This window comes from Mytilus californianus, unplaced genomic scaffold, assembly GCF_021869535.1.
Source record: "Mytilus californianus isolate M0D057914Y unplaced genomic scaffold, xbMytCali1.0.p SCAF_2, whole genome shotgun sequence".
Lineage (NCBI taxonomy): Eukaryota > Metazoa > Mollusca > Bivalvia > Mytilida > Mytilidae > Mytilus > Mytilus californianus.
This window is the reverse complement of record NW_026262668.1, coordinates 50,439,147-50,457,166: the sequence shown is the minus strand read 5'-3', so window position 1 is coordinate 50,457,166 and position 18,020 is coordinate 50,439,147. Positions and strand designations below refer to the sequence as shown.

The window sequence follows — 18,020 nt, the reverse complement described above, 5'->3', positions numbered from 1 at the left end:
TCGTTATTGATTTGCAGAATGCTGCGCCTCAGTGATCTGCAAATGAACAATGCATTGTCTTCTATATGTGTGACATCAATCTTATTCTTGTTCAAGGAAATTGTTTACTTCTTAAACAACTATAATTACAATTTTTGATTTATCAGTTTAAAAATTAAATCGTTTCCAACATGAAAGTTCCAGTTCAGAAATGCGATAAATATTTAATGACGATGTTCCTGGACTTATCGCCCGTTTCCTTTACTTCCGTTATATTTCAAAACGATGCTAAACTGTTGCAAATAACAAGATATTGCTATTAACGAACTGCATTTATAAGGTTTAAACACAGTACATTTGTACACGCACTGAGTAACCTTCTCTTTTTATAACTTTTTTTAATAGCAATACGTGAAATATAAAATTTTACATTAGAATCACTGTAACCAAGAACAAATGTAAATCGGCTTACCTACCTGTCCTTCGAAGAAAATATAATCTTCGAATAGGGTGTGCTGTTATAGTTTCCGAAAGTCATTAAAAACTACAAAAAAAATGGACCATCGACTTTGGGACTTTCATGCATATACGGTATAGTAATTTACTTGTCGATAAGTCCATTTGCATGATTTAAAAACTAAATTTCCAGATTTCCGAAAACAACGGCTTGCATTCGAAGTTTTCGTTTAGAATTGAGAATATGAAAATTAATGATATTTATATTATACAAAAAACTCCATTATTAACCTTTCACTTGAAAAACTTTGCGTATTAACTTGTCCAGATAAAAAAAAACCTCTGAATTATTTCAATATTTTCATACGTAAATTGTGTGAGAGGAATAAAGGGTAAATACGGGAATTTCCCTTAATTCTGTATTATGTTTCTCTGATTCTATATATGAATAGCCGTAAATAGAAACTCATTTTGAACTGACGTCATTTAATCTATAGTGTATGTTATTAAATTCGACACACAAAATCCAATATCGACCCTGTTAAATGTCCACACATGTTGTTTATTTACCCGTTATTCGCGTACACACTCGTTTGTGTAAATTCCTTAGTGCCAAGGATTAAAACCTATTGAATCTCATGCTCTTCTGATTTTCAGAAGTGAGCCTTTAAAAGTGAGTATTTTTATGAAATGTATTTAATGACATCTGATGCACACTTGTTGGTAAAAAATGCTAATACAAAACTTTGCAAAACACGAATAAAAAATGCTATCCCACAACACGCAAACTTGCCAATATGATTATATTTTCACTTCTATAGAAAAAAACTCTGAATTACGTAATAATTTCAAACTCAAATTCAAATGTTAATTGCCATTTAGACTTCAAACAATAAGTGTGTGTAACCAAGTAAAAAATATGTATATAACCCTCAGATTATTTTGCATTCAATCCAGCTAACTCTTTGGAAATGAAAATAAAGACATGTTCATGTTCGTATTGACTGTAAAATTGTTTGGAAATTCATAGTTTTTATATTGTAATGTGAACTTTTTTATGAAAACATTCACATAGTGAAATGTGCTATTGATCTGTTTCACAACAAAAATCGTCCTTAAATCTGACCCATCGATCCATGTCAATGGAGACATTTAATACAATTGTTTCCTACTTTATGTATTACTTTTAAAAGACACCCCGAACAACTATGTCAATCTAATCTATTTCACTGACAGTGAGTCTGTCATGACTGGTCAATATTGCATTGACTTCTCCTAAAAAAAAGCGTAATTCTGAAACAGAATTTGTAAAAACGACTTCTCACTCTCAGCCGTGACTAAATTCCCCTTGTCGAACAATGACATGACACGCTTAAGGGCATACGATACAGTTTTGATCCCATAATGAAATTTTAATGAAAATTTGCATATAGGCTATTTTTTACCTGATTTAACCAAATATGTAATAAAAAATATACCTTCATGTGCTACTTTTTGAGTAAATTGAGGTCGAAATTTCAGATATTTGCTCAAAATTCGGATTTGTGGACGTATTTTTCCTTTCGACAGAAATTCATAACTTTTTTGTTTTAAAAGATAAACACAAGCTGTTTTTTGTTAAATTATCTGTAAATTCTGTTTTATATAAATGTCCTATAAATTTGTGCATTTTATTTTTACTAATAACTCATATTTATCAAATGTTCATGAATGTAGAAAAAAACCGTCATTTTTTGCTGTATATTCATCAAATTTAAAGAAATTGCATTATTGACTTTTTCATGAAAATTGGTACACATAATCTTCATACAATATCAAACCAAATGTCATTTTAAAAAAGAGGGGTCCATGAACTCGTTTTCAAGATAAATCAGTTTGAATGATAACAAACAGTCGAAAACTGCATCTTTTCCCGATAAGTCGCAGTTTGACGTCGTGAAAATAACAATTCACGTTAGCAACGTCATTACCTCCGCTGTAACTGTATCGTATGCCCTTAATGTGTTTGATACTCTATAATAACAAATATAAATGACGTCATTGATAAACCTTGTGAAGTAAAATCAAATCACAGCTAAACAAAGATTTGTCGATTTCTTATCAATATTTAAAGTGATACAAGTTGAACTGTTATAGATATAACTTGTTTATTTTAGTCGCCCTTATACACATTATTCGTCTATGAGACCAAACCGAGAATGGTCTGTTGCCAGACTAAAATAGATAAACATTAATTTTTTAAATCATCTCTCGGAATTCTTCTTCAATTACTCCTCGATTTAGTTTCTTTAGGATCGGCAGCTTTTCTTTCTTTTGTTTTTGAATATCCAAAGGTAATTGTTCTGAATACCGAAACCTGTTTCTTTTAAATTTTTTGCGCTTTTTTTCACCAAATCCCTGCTTTCAAAATTTGAAAACTTAACTGGTATCGGGCGAGTCTTCTCACCATGCTTTCCTAGACGATAAATCTAATCTATTTCACTGACAGTGATTCTGTCATGACTGGTCAATATTGCATTGACTTCTCCTTAAAAAAGCGTAATTCTGAAACAGAATTTGTAAAAACGACTTCTTATTCTCAGCCGTGACCAAAGGTCCCCTTGTCGAACAATGACATGAAATGCTGAATATGTTTGATACTCTGTAATAACAAATATAAATGACGTCATTGATAAACCATTGACAAGTAAAATCAAATCACAGCTAAACAAAGATTTGTCGATCATTTCTTATCAATATTTTAAAGCGATACAACTGTTATAGATATAACTTGTTTATTTTAGTCGCCCTCATACACAATGATTCGTCTATGAGACCAAACCGAGAATGGTCTGTTGCCAGACTAAAATAGAGGTGTACATGTAATAAACATTTTAAAATCAGTTCTCGGAATTCTACGTCAATTACTCCTCGATTTGGGAGACTGATATTCAGTGGTTACCGTTGTTTTGAACTATAATCAGGCCGTTGGATTTCCAATTTGATTTGTTTCACAATTTGCCATGCTTGGGTGTCATATATAGCCTACTTACTACAGTATTCGTTTTGCTAATTTTTTAAGTCTATAAGGTGACCTATAATTTATTACATCATAGTCATTTGGTCTCTCGTAGATATAATACTTGTCTTAGTGACGGTCATACCGAATCTCTTTACGTTTAAATGTACATTCTGTCTGATGTGGAAGCTCACTTTCTGTTGTCCAACGTGCATGTCTAAATAATAAGAAACCTATAAGACGATTGTATACTTTATGTCAGTCTCTTTAACTGACTGTTGCTTTGTTTCTGAATACCCGAGAAGCTAGGTTGACTCACTCCGTAAACTATTTAGAATGCCTTTAAATTTGTCCAATTACAGCCGGGTACCAACCAGTCTACTAAGAGGCATGTCGTCACGTATGTCAGCCGTTACATAACAATGGCAAAAAAAAACTGATCAAAGATACCAGGCTTATAATTTTGGAATAAAAAAAGTTAAAAGGCCAAAGAAAGACGTTGAAGAGCATTGAGGGCTAAAAATTTAGCAACTGAACCAAAATGACTATATTTATTACTTGAGTGATAGCTGCTTAATTACTAGTACAAGCATAGCAAAGAATGATGATATGTTTGTTAGATGTGATTTATTGAAATGTGGGTTACATGTAGACGAGACATAAACCTAACGACATACGAAAAAGACATCGGACGAAAGGGTGAATTCAACATGAGTCTGCAGGATTTTTGACCCCTTTTCCTGGTATTATGGCGACCCTTGTCTTTGCTCTCATCCTTAAATGTGGGTCTGGATGAGGGTTATTAATTTCTTTATTTTTTAAAACTTTTTAGACCATTTTTTTCTCTTTTCTTTATTTATTTTGACCCTTATTCTGTATTCTGTATGTTTCAGCATCCCATTATTCTCTATTCTTTATTCGTGCTTGGAAGAGAAGCAGCAAACATTGGTTTGAGCCAGACAAAGATTGAACTTACGACTTCACACACTTTATGTAAACTCAGTTTTTTTGTAAATTTCATTTATGAATAATCTTATATACGAAATATATAAACACTTATACAGAAACAAATCTTTCTTTAACTGGTGTTTCTTTTCAAGAGACATTTCATATTAAAAGCAAACCAATAGCTTAATCAGATTGCCTAAAGCAATGCCAGTGGTGTAAACAAAAAAACAAAACGTAAGAATGTTCGACAAAGCATTGAAATATTATCTCTCTCCAGTTTACCATGATTAAACAAAACACTCCTCCGAACCATATAAAGTTTTGAACAGAGGAACGGAAGTGTTATTATTGATATATTTGACAAAAGAGTTAGCTTCCTTTTTTTTTAATTCGTATCAGGAATATCACTAGACTCGTCAGATCATTGAGCTTTTAAGATTTACCGAGAATACTCTTGAGGCTGTTTGGGTTTTTTTTATTCTACGCACAATGGAGTACAACACAGTTTTTAGAACGAGACAATGTTGGCGGTATTTTTTGACAATAAAAGGAAGTGTTCGTTTTAATGGATGAAGCTTATTTTGACATAAGAGATGTAGGATACGAGTTCATTGTAAATAGGTTATTTCACGTTTAAGCTCACCTGGCCCAGAGGGCCAAGTGAGCTTTTCTCATCACTTGGCGTCCGTCGTCCGTCGTCCGTCGTCCGTCGTCGTCTGTTAACTTTTACAAAAATCTTCTCCTCTGAAACTACTAGGCCAAATTTAACCAAACTTGGCCACAATCATCATTGAGGTATCTAGTTTAAAAATGTGTCCGATGATCCAGCTGCAGACCAAGATGGCCGACAAGGCTAAAAATAGAACATAGGGGTAAAATGCAAGTTTTGTCTATTATTTTGAAACCCGTTATAATTAAGAAAATCTGACAAGGCAGAAATGTTCAAAATGTTGAGCTCTACCTATTGTCCATTTACGTCAAAACTGTCAGACTAATTTTTTTATAGGAGTTATTGCCCTTAAATGACAAATTTTACCATTTTTTTTATTTTTGCCTTTTATCTTGAAAACTATAATAAATAGAGAAAATTTACAATCTACAATTAATAACATACGGTGGAAATCGTTCGATGACACCTTATTGGAGTTATTGTCCTTTAATGACGAATTTTACCATTTTGTTTGCGTTGTGCCTTATATGATTAAAATTGAAATAGATAGATAGAAACTTTAAAATAAGCAAAATTGATAGCAAGACAAGATCTACTAACAAGTCAAAGTTTGCCGATATAGTTAGTAGACTGTCACTCTTTATAGGAGTGATTGCCCTTTAATGAGGATTTTGTTATCCTCTTTTGTGTTTTGAGCAAAAACTAAAGAAGATAGAGAGAAACTGAACAGACTAAATGATCATCAATACAAGATCAACAAAACAGAGATTTTTGTCATGAATTCTATCCTCGTCTACAATGTTGGAGAGTGTCCTTTGTTAAATATGCACATAGAACAAGGTGAGCGGAACAGGCTCTTTAGAACCTCTAGTTTACAAATGCCATATATCGAACAAATATATTTAGGAGAGGTATTTGCAAAAAAACTTGAGCATCTGAGAAATAATACGTATAATCATGTAACACATTATTGACGACCTTGTGAAAAAGTGTACAAGTTGAGTCTCAATACTGCATAAGACATGTTCCTCAAATTGTTCATGATTTGAGCACAACCCATCAATTATGATAGAGACTAACAGAGTTTATTCCGTTCACTTTCCGGAATCTTATATCTCTACTGGCAGCAAGCCGTTCTATGTCTTTCTTTAGCATTCTGATAATCAAAAACCATCGTTTGTACGTACAGCTTTTAAAAAATATCTTTTGACTTGTTATATAATATGTTTGATGATGAAATAATGGCTTCCGGTTGACGACGGGTAATGCTCACTGTCTTATGCTCGTTCAAATTTATCATATGGACAGCACGAGATATATGATGAACACCAAAAATTTCAACTTCCGATTATTAGCGATATCTATTAGATAATTTCGCTATTTGCTCTATGACTGCGAGATAGAAACCAATCACTCCGACGTTTTCATCCGTTTTAACGCAACCTTCGGTTTAATATCTACCGATGCATCAATGAGGATATAGATGGGATTGTGCTTTTATTCTATTAGATTTTAATTCAAGTTATTGGGTACATCTTTAGAGCTTTTAATTCAAAATTATTCTGTCGATCATGAAATATCCTTTTCAATGTTTGAAACACGTATTGATTGATTGCTGTTTGCTTAACGTCTCATTGCAAATATTTCAATTATAAAAATAACGACGGCATAATATACCTGGTTTTATCAATAGGGATGCAAATATTTGAGGATGTGGGTAAAACTTCATGTCCTTTCCTTCAGAAGAAAGGTTCTTCAAGTCAAAGATTCGGTATATGAAAAGTCTTTAGGGTTATAGATCACATGTGTACACTGTGGTTTAACATGCTCAATTTTGATGCAAAGAATTTTTATATCATAAACTTAAAAAAAATGTATATTTCATCTTAAATAATGATGTTATTAATATCAAGTAAATAATTGATATACTTTTGTCATTCCAGTGGCAACGGCAGATGGTCATTTGATAGACTACAAAACCCGGATAAAAGAAATGTCTGAGACAATTATCAATTCTCTTCATTTGGCCGACATATTAGATGACATGGTATCCTACTGTGCTTTGACCGTCGACGATAGAGCCTTTATTGATGCTCAGCCAACTCTTGCCAGGAAGAACAGAATGTTCTTAGAAGTAATACTTAGTCGAGGAGACATAGCATGCGAAGTATTCGTAGATTTACTAAGAGAAAACAGCCACTATAGCAACCTCCTTGAACAAATTGACCGACATGTTATGGCGTATGATGAATATGATAGTTCACCTATGAATTTACCAGAAGGTTAGAATTTATTGCTATAAAGCATTCAGGCTTGAAAAAGTTGACAGAATATATAGTTCTCTCATTGCTGCTCTTGAAAAGTTTTCAAGAATCAAAATTTTGGAACCCCAAAGATGAATATATCTGGAACAACATATTCGAAAGGGACAAAATAGCCAAACGTTTTTTAGTCTTAGGGAATGTAAACCTAGTTTTTGACAATACTGAACTAATTTACAGAGAACTATATGTCATAAATGGAAGGATTTTCAAAAAGGGGTCCTTTATTTCTGTCTTCGTTATAATTTTAGGCCATTTTTCTCTATTCTTTATATTTTAACACCTCTTTATTCTATCTCTCTATTCTTTATTTTTTTTGTCTACTTTTCTCTGTTCTTTATATTTTTGCCCAATATTCTCTATTCTATAAACCCCCATCCACACCCTCTGTTATTCAAAAAGTTAAAAAGTGTAAGAAGAGTATGTGGACAACCAAAACCATAAGCCGCAGAAAGAACAGGCAGCACCACAACCAAAATGAAAAACGACGAAAAGACAGTCTTAAAAAAAAACAGAAAGCTAAAAACATAGCAACACACTGTCCACTAAAACCAGGGTTGATCTCAAGTGTTCCGAAAGTGTCAGCAGGTTCTGATCCACTAGAGACAGCCGCTTTGTTTTTCTTGTTAGAATACTACGTTTATGAGTCATATCAAGTGAGTATGAATCATATAAAAGCAGATTGATGGGTTTTCTCATTGTTGAAGGCCGTACGGTTGCCTATAATTGCTTACATCCACTTTATTTGAACTTTGGTGGGTAGTTGTCTCATTGGCAATCATACCTCATCTAATTTTTATAGTCAATGTCTTATCTAACACTAACACATCACCAATTCTTAAACCATCGGCACAAGAATGTTATATTATCTTAAACTTAACCTAGGTGGAATTACCCTTGGGCAAAATTTAGCTATTCTGTTAAGACACTATTTTTTTTATTTTGATGCACTTATTTGACAATTCGAGCGTACCTGGCAAACTGCGCGTTTGGTCTTGTGAGCGTGCATGTTGAAGGTTATACTAAAAACTCATGTAGCGCGCATTTAATGTGATTTGGTATGTTTACATTGTGTTATATTTTCTTTCAAAGAAAAAAAAAAGACTGACTTTAAGAATTAATATCCTTACAGAGTCAAACTTCGAAAATCTGGTACCAGAATATAAGGTCAGACTTCAAAAAAACTATAAAAAGATTGCCAGTGTGAAATTCCATTGCATGTTTGATTTTCTGCTGGCAAAAGACGTACTCAGCTTTACAGATTACGACGACATCCGGTCTGAAGCAACATTGACAGAACAAAATCGAAAACTAGTTGACATACTGATGTTGAAGGATGAAATTGCTTATCAACGGTTCGTAGACACATTAAGGCTAGGTGACAAATGTCTCAGCATTGCTGAAGATATCGAAACAACTGTTGTCACTAAAGAAGAACGGAAGCGACTTGCTGAACAGTTTGCAGGTAAGGAAGACATTTGTTTTTCATAAATTGGTTTGTTATAAATTAGGTCATTTTTATTTTAGTTTTCCCATTTGAAATTGTTCACATTTTTCATGTCGCGGCCTTTTAAAGCCGACTATACGGTATGTTTTTTTCTCATTGTTGAAGGCCGTTTGGTGGCCTTTAATTGCTTACATCCACTTCATTTGAAATCTGTTGGATAGTTGTCTCATTGGCAATCATACCACATCTCCTTATTTTTATATTGTGAAATAATTTCTATAGTCGTTCATCTGATTGATTTTCATAGCATCGGATAATCACCAGTCAACTTCTTCCAGTACCTTCAGCCAATTATATATAACATATAGAAATAAGAAGATGTGGTATGTCATTTTAGCGGATTTTCATATGACGTCAATTCTAAACGGAATTTCTGTGGAATCCTTGTGCAAAACATGTTTAAAAAAATTGTGTCCGTACTCCGAGACAGAACGGGTATACTGATTAACGGACATTGCAATCAAGAATAACACAAGCTATCTCCTTGACAAGGGAGCGAACCAGACTATAACACATAATAATTTTGTAACTTTTGGTCTTTAGAATAAGACAGTATAATATATTGCAAAACTATTTCATCAAGACTAATCAACAAATCTTGATATTGTTTTAAATTCGAATTCGAAGTGCAGACTTATACTTAAACAAAATTGTCTTGCTTCTCAATTCCGCAATTTACTACATATAAAAGCTGTATATTGTTCAGAATATAAAAACAATTTTCATAGAAAGCCAGACATAGATAGATATGATCAAGATTGAAAAGTGCAGATTGCCAGATAGAGCGATGCAGCAAATTCATAAGACAGACAAAACTTGTATTACTTAACATAATAGTTATTGAAAAACTGGTCATTATCGTGATATATGGACTGCCCAAATGACAGTGGTATTGACTAAGACAGCGATAATAACTGAGCCGTAGGCGAGGTCATTATCGTTGTCGCAGTCAATACCACTGTTGTCGCAGTCAATACCACTGTTGTCGCAGTCAATTCCACTGTCCTACGGGAAGTCCATGTATCATGATAATGACCAATTCTTCAATAACTATTATGTTTATTTCATTGAGGAACTATGTTTTTAAAAATTCTCATAAATTCAAATTCAAAACAAACTCGAGTTATTGTACGATTTCTATAGGAAAGAGTATGAACCAGTATTAGTGATAACTGTAAGTCACTGCCATTCATTTTATTTTTAAGTGCATTTTTTTAGTATATGAAAACAAAATGATTTTTCTTATAATTTTATAATTAACGAAAACATATGGTAAACAATTCAACAACTTCAATATAAAATTGAAATCAGGCAAATATTTTATTAAAGGGACATCTCTCTCCCCACCGGTCATTAACATGTACAAGTCTGTTAACGACCGGTTTTCCGGTCCGTTTTTTCTGTTAAAGACCGATAGAAATTATTACTGAAGAATAAAGAATGTCATGTGGCCCCTTGTTATCCAATAATAGAAGCTAATTCTTAACCGATATGAAATAATTCTGCATAATGCGGTGTTCAAAATTCTCCTCCTGTCGATGGTAACGATTTAAAAATTTAAAACAACCATCGCCTTGTAATTAAAACAGTTTTTATCGCGGAGGGATATTTATCCAATGGACCAGTAGCACAATCTGTATTCTTCACAGAAAATCATCTTTTACCACATTTAAGCCAATCCCTTTTTACATTTTATTCTTTAATTTTACTACTAGTATATAGTCCTAAAGTAACATTGAATTTTATATAATTCTAAATTCCATGTATATTTAGACACATTATACATGTATATTTGTTTCCAGATAAAACAGAACAACAAATGGTAAAACTATCGAGGAAAGTTGAAAAATTGTCGTCAGAAAACCAAAGATTGAAGTCAGAGATAGAAACCATGAGAGATCCCATTCCTTCAAGCATAAGAGGTAGACTCGAAATTAGATTGAATTTTGTGGCTCCCTTCTTTTACTTTCAATGTTGACATTCTTTTCTTTTCAATAACTTAACATGAGCAGCTCATTTCCAGCTAAGAATGAAATTGAAGGTCGCATGAATACGAATTCAAATCATATTGATTATTGACTTGCAAGCCAATAAAACATCAACGACGTCTTTGAGCTTATTCTAACAAAATTGAACCAAACTAATTGATAATACAGTGAAATAATAATTCAATATTTCGCTTTATAAATGTTTGAGACAAAAACCAATCATATTTTGATCTGTTGTCTAAATCGTAGCTAATCTCCAAATAATAATATTAGTTATAATGGTTTATATAATATTTGAATACAGGGAGTGCATTTTTTGCAATGAAAAATGAACCCCCATTTTAATAGAAATAGTCATTTATTTTTTGTTGTTAAAAAAGAACTCTTTCAATACTTCTGGAAAATATGAAATAAAAGATTCAATAAAATTACACTAAACCAACTTTGGGAATTCTTTTTCCATAAATATCAAATGATTAAGAACCAATGTTGAGAAAAAAGAAGACGCAAAAAATCAAATTACCCTCTATCATTGAAATACCAAAAGAATATGCCTAAAAAATCAAAAAAATCTCGATCTTTGGGCTATAGAATAAAAACTTAATAGTAAGATTATGGAAATGAAAATTACCCTAACCTACCCTACAACTATTCATCTTAAATGTCATATCATTGTTTTACAAAGATCTAAGTATATTTTTAATATCCATTTAAAAAAGCGTAAATGCCCTATTAAAAAGAGCAAATGTCCCATGCCGTTTTTTTCCAAGTATCTCTATCTATTGATCCCATGTCATAGAAGGATAATTGATAAACTTTATAAGATTAATTTGAATTTAGTAATTTCTTCTGTCCAAAAAGTGTATATTACAAACATGAAACTGTGAACATTATTTGATTAAGAATATGAAGTTGCAATTTAAAAGAAGTTGCTATGGGACCCACTGTCATAGTCAAATTAAGATAATGTATTCATTGAAAAAATGCTTATCTTTCAAAAAAAAAAACTGTAGTAAATGCAATTATCTGCAATAGTGCTCTATCCAGATTTATTTTCACACCTTATTTAAGGGGGGGGGGGGGGGGGGGGGGTTACAGAACATTTGAGGGAGTTAAATCTTTGAAAATCAGTTAAACGTTTTAATCACATACTATTGGTAAGGAGAAATCAAGCTTCTCAATGATCATAATTAGTGCTTGTCATATTGCTATTTATCCAATGAAAATATTCCTGTAAATTGTGTGGTTAAAATTTCTTGAAATATTTACATATTTGTCAACAGGTCAAAGTAAATATTTTGTAAGAATTTTATGAAAATTAAACGAGCCAATATTTTAGTCAAAGTGTTAGGTACCCCCTTAAATATGTTTTGAAATTTTTCAACAATTTTTTTAACCAGCGATGTCGTTTACACTAATTCTTTTTTTGTCTGTTTCTGTTCAACTTATGAATTGTGTTTGTTCCGCCTCTTGTTTTTAATTCATACCAACACACAACCATATCTGTCAAGGTTAGTGGGATTCTTTATTATCTCCATTTGTACATCACAATGCTATTCATGATAAGGAGTACTTACATGCTATTTTTAAAGTTGACTTTATTTCTTTTTTTATCCAATTAATAATCATTTCCTTGTGAGGTACATCATTCTTTGAACTAATATATATATAGACAGTGCATGGGCTATTTTTGTATCTAATATCACATTATTTAAAACTAATTAAGGTTTCCATCTTATGAATTAAACATTTTTACACTGTACTATAGTTAACAATATTTCATACACTGTCATGTTTTGCTTTTTTGTAATTCAACAATCAATTAATCCTTATTTTAGAACACTTTAAAGAATGTATCACAGATTGGGAACTCGAAGAAGAGCGTTATTTTGTAACCAGAGCTACGAATCACGTGCACCAGCTTGTAGAATCAGTCAACTGTATCGTCGTAACCGGAAGTTCAGGCAATGGTAAATCTGCACTTATTCATCACGTTGCTCTTCAAATGCACAAACAAAGAAAATACGAAATAATACCCTTTGTGGTAGAACTGTCAGACATTATTCGATACAGTGACCCGAGAAAGCACCAGGTTTTTGTTATCGATGACATTTGTGGAAAAGTTACCGTAAATGTGCAAACTGTTGACTGGTGGTACACACATCTTGGCCAAATAGAAAAAATCTTAGCTAAAGGAACTATTAAACTGTTAGCTTCCTGTCGTTTACAAATTTACAACGACCCACAATTTCGAAGACTCAAGCAATTGTTTAATAATGAATGCAATCTATTGTCCGCAGATTTCTCAGTTCTCCAGAAAGAAAGAATTCTAATCGCAGACAAGTACTTCCCAAAGAGTATTGTCAACTATATCAAAGACTTAATTGAAATGTACGATTTTTTTCCTTTGCTGTGCAAACTTTATCATAGAAGGCCAACTGTAGATGCAAGGATGTTTTTTACAAAACCGATAGACGGTATTAGGGAAGACCTTGAAGTTATACAACAATGTAACAAACTGCAATATTGTGCCATTGTGATGGTTATCTTATTCAATAACCGGTTTAAATTTGAGTGGTTAAAACCAAGGTCAAGTTCACAAGAAGTTAGTTCAGTCATTTCGGACATTTGTAGAGAGTGCATTGTAGATCTCAGGACTCAAGCTAATAGGAAAGAATTCAAAGAACACCTGGATTCTCTTTTGAAAACTTACATTAAAAAGTCCGACAACTCCTACCGAATGATACATGACAAAATATACGATATTGGTGCCGTCGTCTGCGGACAACATTTATCAGAATGTTTCATTACACATGCAGACAGTACATTTATTGGTGACAGATTTCGATTCGAGTCGATAAAAGAAGATACATTTGTTGATTTAGAAGATTACTCGTCCGACGAAGACACAGTCGACAATCAAAACGGTAAGGCAGTCACGTCTGATGAAAATGTTATATTTATCTCTTGCGACGAAGAAGAAATATATTTTGATAGACTGATAGAAGATTTAAAAAGGGGCATAACATACAGTGCTTTTCACAATCAACAACTACATTATAATATTTATCGCATAAAATTCATAGCTTATCTCAAAACCAGACAAAGTGTGATTGAAAAACTTCTCAGACAAATTGAAGAAGAAGGACAAGAACTTTCAGCGCGCAGTTACAAGGAAAATGATTATAGGAGTATTCGATTACCATTAATTGAATCTGTATTTGAAGGACACGTAGACATTGTAGAAATGCTTCTTGATTTTCAATGTGACATCAACCTTTGTGACAAATTTGGGCGATCAGCTTTACACGTGGCGGCAACGTTAGGCTATTTCCCAGTTGCCAAACTGTTGATCGATAGAGGTGCGGACACATCTCTAAGTACTTGTATGGGACATTCGGCTTTATATGCTGCATGTGAAGGCGGACATTACGAAATAGCAAAAACTTTATTGACTCAAAATGTTGACACTTCAAAGTGTGATATATCTGGTCGAACGCCGTTGTATATTGTGTGCCAAGAGGGTCATCTTAGGATACTGAAGCTACTTCTCAGAAGTAAGGAGGATGGATTTCTATGCGATAATGCTGGTCGATCTCCATTCTTTGTTGCATGCAAAGCCGGTCATTCAGAAATAGTGAAAACATTACTTGAGTCATCCTTTGATGTAAATAAATGTTCAATCAATGGATTTTCCCCGCTGCACATTGCATGTCAACAGGGACATACAAGTGTAGTCAAACAAATACTTGCAAACAACTTTGACATTCATCAGTGTGAACATAATCTGCGTGCTCCCTTACATCTCGCATGCGAAGGGGGTCACACGAACGTTGTTAAGCTGTTGTTGCAACAAAAAGCTTCAATTTCGAAATGTGACAGAAGTGGACGTTCTCCATTATATACTGCATGTGAAGGCGGTCATGCGTCTGTGGTTAGAATGCTTCTGGACAATAACGCCGATATAACACAATGCGATCTCATTGGAAGATCCCCATTGTATACAGCTTGTGCATGGGGGCATGCCGAGGTTGTCGATATTTTGCTTAAGAGAAAAAGAAACACTGATGTTTTACATGACGTCAAAGCTTACTCAGCATTACATATAGCTTGCTATTCAGGTCATATTGCTCCTGTGATGCTTTTGCTTAAACACAACTTCCAAATTTCACAAGAAGATAAATCTGGTCAGACGGCTTTACTCCTAGCATGCAAAGCGGGACACAAAGATATCGTTAAATTGTTACTAGACAAAAACGCTGACGTTAATAAATGTGACAATAACGGCCGTTCTGCATTATATGTAGCTTCCAGAGAAGGACATTTAGAAATAGTTCAAATACTGCTAGAATATAAGGCGGATCCTTATGCTCCGGATAATGATGGAATGCTTCCATGGCAAATGGCGTGGAAAGGACGACACACTGAAATTGTCAAAATTTTAACAGAAAAGGATCCTGCCATTTCTATTGACTTGCCGTCTGCGTCATCAGCAAACGCTATATTTTCCCGCCATTGAAACAAAGACTTCGACATTACACAATTCCTATTTATAAAATGAATCAATATTAAAAATAAATGTGCTAATGAAAAACATGTAGTATAATTGCTGAATTGGAGGAAAATGGAGGATGAATATATGTTGGAATTAAACATAAAACTGTGGAAAATGTACATAAGGTACAAGCAAATGTAAAAAATTTAAAGATCACGAAGAAATTTAAGGATCTGATTATTATTATTCTCCTTGAGGTCACATTAATAGCAGACGTCAATTTTTTTTTAAACAATAACATATTTGACGACCTGACAACAAAACGTATACTTAACTGCCAGTGGGTGCAACAGCACACTTTAATAAAAGAAAATACTTCAAATGAAGACACTTTTATTTGTCAGAATGTCTGAAATATGAAAACTCCCCAATAGATAAACAAATATAACCCTTGGGGAGAAATGATTATATTTCTAGCTAGTGTCATTGAACTCAAATATGGTTTAATGTTTAGGGTCATTTATTATTTGTATCTGTAAACAGAGTTTAATCAATTTATTAACAAAGAATCAAGTTTAGAAGTACGCAACCTTTATTATATAAATTCAAATGTTGAAAAAGTTACATGCAAAAAAATATCAATATACATGTATGTATGTATGTAGTTGTTAAATACAAGACATGTACTAGAATAGAATTGTAACTATTAAGACAGGTACCGCACGAGTATTAAGAGGACTAATACTTTCATGGTACCTTTTTTATGCGAGTACGTATGATCAAATTTTTTGATTTTTCAACTCGCTTGATTACATGTGCACATGACATTGCGATTAATTTTGTGCTAGTATTTATTTTTAGGGTTGAATCAATCTTGTTTTTTCTTATTGGTATTAGTCATTCTTATACTTCCACTATTGTTTTTCAATCCCAAGCATAAATGGCATTCGCTAGATTTAGCACATTTTATGGATTTTTTGTTTTTGAATACTCTAAATTTCATTATCAATTGGACCTTTCAACTGTTTTAATTCGAGTGCCCCTAATGCGTCTGTGTATCTAATTATAAACATGGTACTTTGATGAGTGTTTGGTACTCTTTCTGTTTATTATACCTCAGTTTGTATTTTCTTTATAAAATTACGGACGATTAAATTTACTATTTTCACGAAATTGTCTGAAAAGACTATTTATCGGTTACAAATGTAATAGTTTCAAAAACTATTTACTGGATATGAGCTATTTACTGGAAGCAAACATTTTCCAGTAAAAAGACTGTCAACTGGTTAATAGCTTAAAAACCAGTTAATAATAGTAGTCTTTTTACGGGAAATGTTATTGTGTGGTGTCAATAAAGAAAAAAGGTTCGAGGAATATTTACGTCGTCCGCTTCATTCAAAATTGATTGTTTACCAAAAGTATTTCATTTGGAACAGTTGTAAGTGTTGCAGTATACAGAGAATAGCCCTGCATTGTCCCGAAATATATACTGGCTTCTTTCTGTATAATAAAACACTTATTTAATGGTTATTCGTACAATATTATTATAATAAGTTTATTGTCCTCGTAGCCAGTAAATAAGTGTATAATATTTCAGAAAGCAGACTTATACTTGGATTTCTTCATATATTGTATGCAGATGCATAATGTGCTGAAGTTTTTGTCTGGCATATGTCTGTTGCCCTTTTCCTCATTTTCATGGACCAACTAATTTTATCACCTGATTTTTCCAGTTCTTATGAGTGATTGGACAAACGAATCATTGCTAGGAATACTTGTCCGTAAGACAGACTTCATCTGACCTTGACCTAAATTCATGGTGAAGACTAGTGATCAATGTTAATTTTTCTTGGTTGGGCTCAAGATTTCTTGGGTACAATTATCAATATGCCATGTAAAGTAGATGTATGGAATGAGGGTAAAGTGTATATATCCGTCTGGCAGGGTTCATCTGAGCATGACTATTTTTCATGGTTCATTCGTCGACGTCAATTTTTGTGATGAGGTCCATTTCTCATATATAATAAGCAATCTGTCAACTACATTTGGGGTATGGAATGATTTTAAGGGTGCATTTGTCTGTCTGGTAGTGGTCATCCCACCTTGAACTCGTCATAGTTCATTGGTAAAGGTTTCGTGATTATCTCATTTTCTCTATAATGCAATTAACAATAGATCAACTATATTTGGTATAGAGAAGGGATCCACTCGATCTTGACCTCATTTCATAGATCAATGTTCATGATTTCTTTGATAATATTTACAGCAGCTAACTAACTATATTGGATGTTTTGAATGATTATAAAATGTACATGTTTGCTTGGCAGGGATTGTTTGACCTTGACCTCATTTTTATAGATCATTGATAGTGTGAATTTTATGTGATATCTGTAGTAAAGTATTGATCTATAAATACATTAATAAATTTGAATCCCGTTCAGTAAAGCATGTGAAACATTTCAGCTTATGCACTCTTATTTAATGTACAACTATGTCAATCTTTAACCTTTTTACGATGTCACAATGACATCACAATATTATGTCTGCACTAAAGGGAACAGACTATATTCTTTTATTAATAACATCAACATGATTCTGAGAGAATTGAACACTATGTCAACTTTGAGGACCAAATAGTGGCTCTATTTATTCTTTCTC

General features: G+C 32.9%; 1 protein-coding gene across 1 annotated transcript; it reads left to right on the top strand.

Annotated features, from left to right (window-relative positions):
- The first annotated feature begins 961 nt into the window (after window positions 1-961).
- Window positions 962-15,748, top strand: LOC127729956 (uncharacterized). Its single transcript, XM_052237942.1, has 5 exons — window positions 962-1,108; window positions 6,995-7,333; window positions 8,505-8,837; window positions 10,682-10,801; window positions 12,706-15,748. Coding segments are annotated over exons 1-5 (3,474 nt in total). The 5' UTR covers window positions 962-1,107; the 3' UTR covers window positions 15,387-15,748.
- The last annotated feature ends 2,272 nt before the right edge of the window (window positions 15,749-18,020 follow it).

Coding starts and splice junctions, on each gene's coding strand:
- LOC127729956 (XM_052237942.1), top strand. Junction 8,838..10,681: donor ACTTGCTGAACAGTTTGCAG/GTAAGGAAGACA, acceptor ATTTGTTTCCAG/ATAAAACAGAACAACAAATG. Junction 10,802..12,705: donor CATTCCTTCAAGCATAAGAG/GTAGACTCGAAA, acceptor TCCTTATTTTAG/AACACTTTAAAGAATGTATC.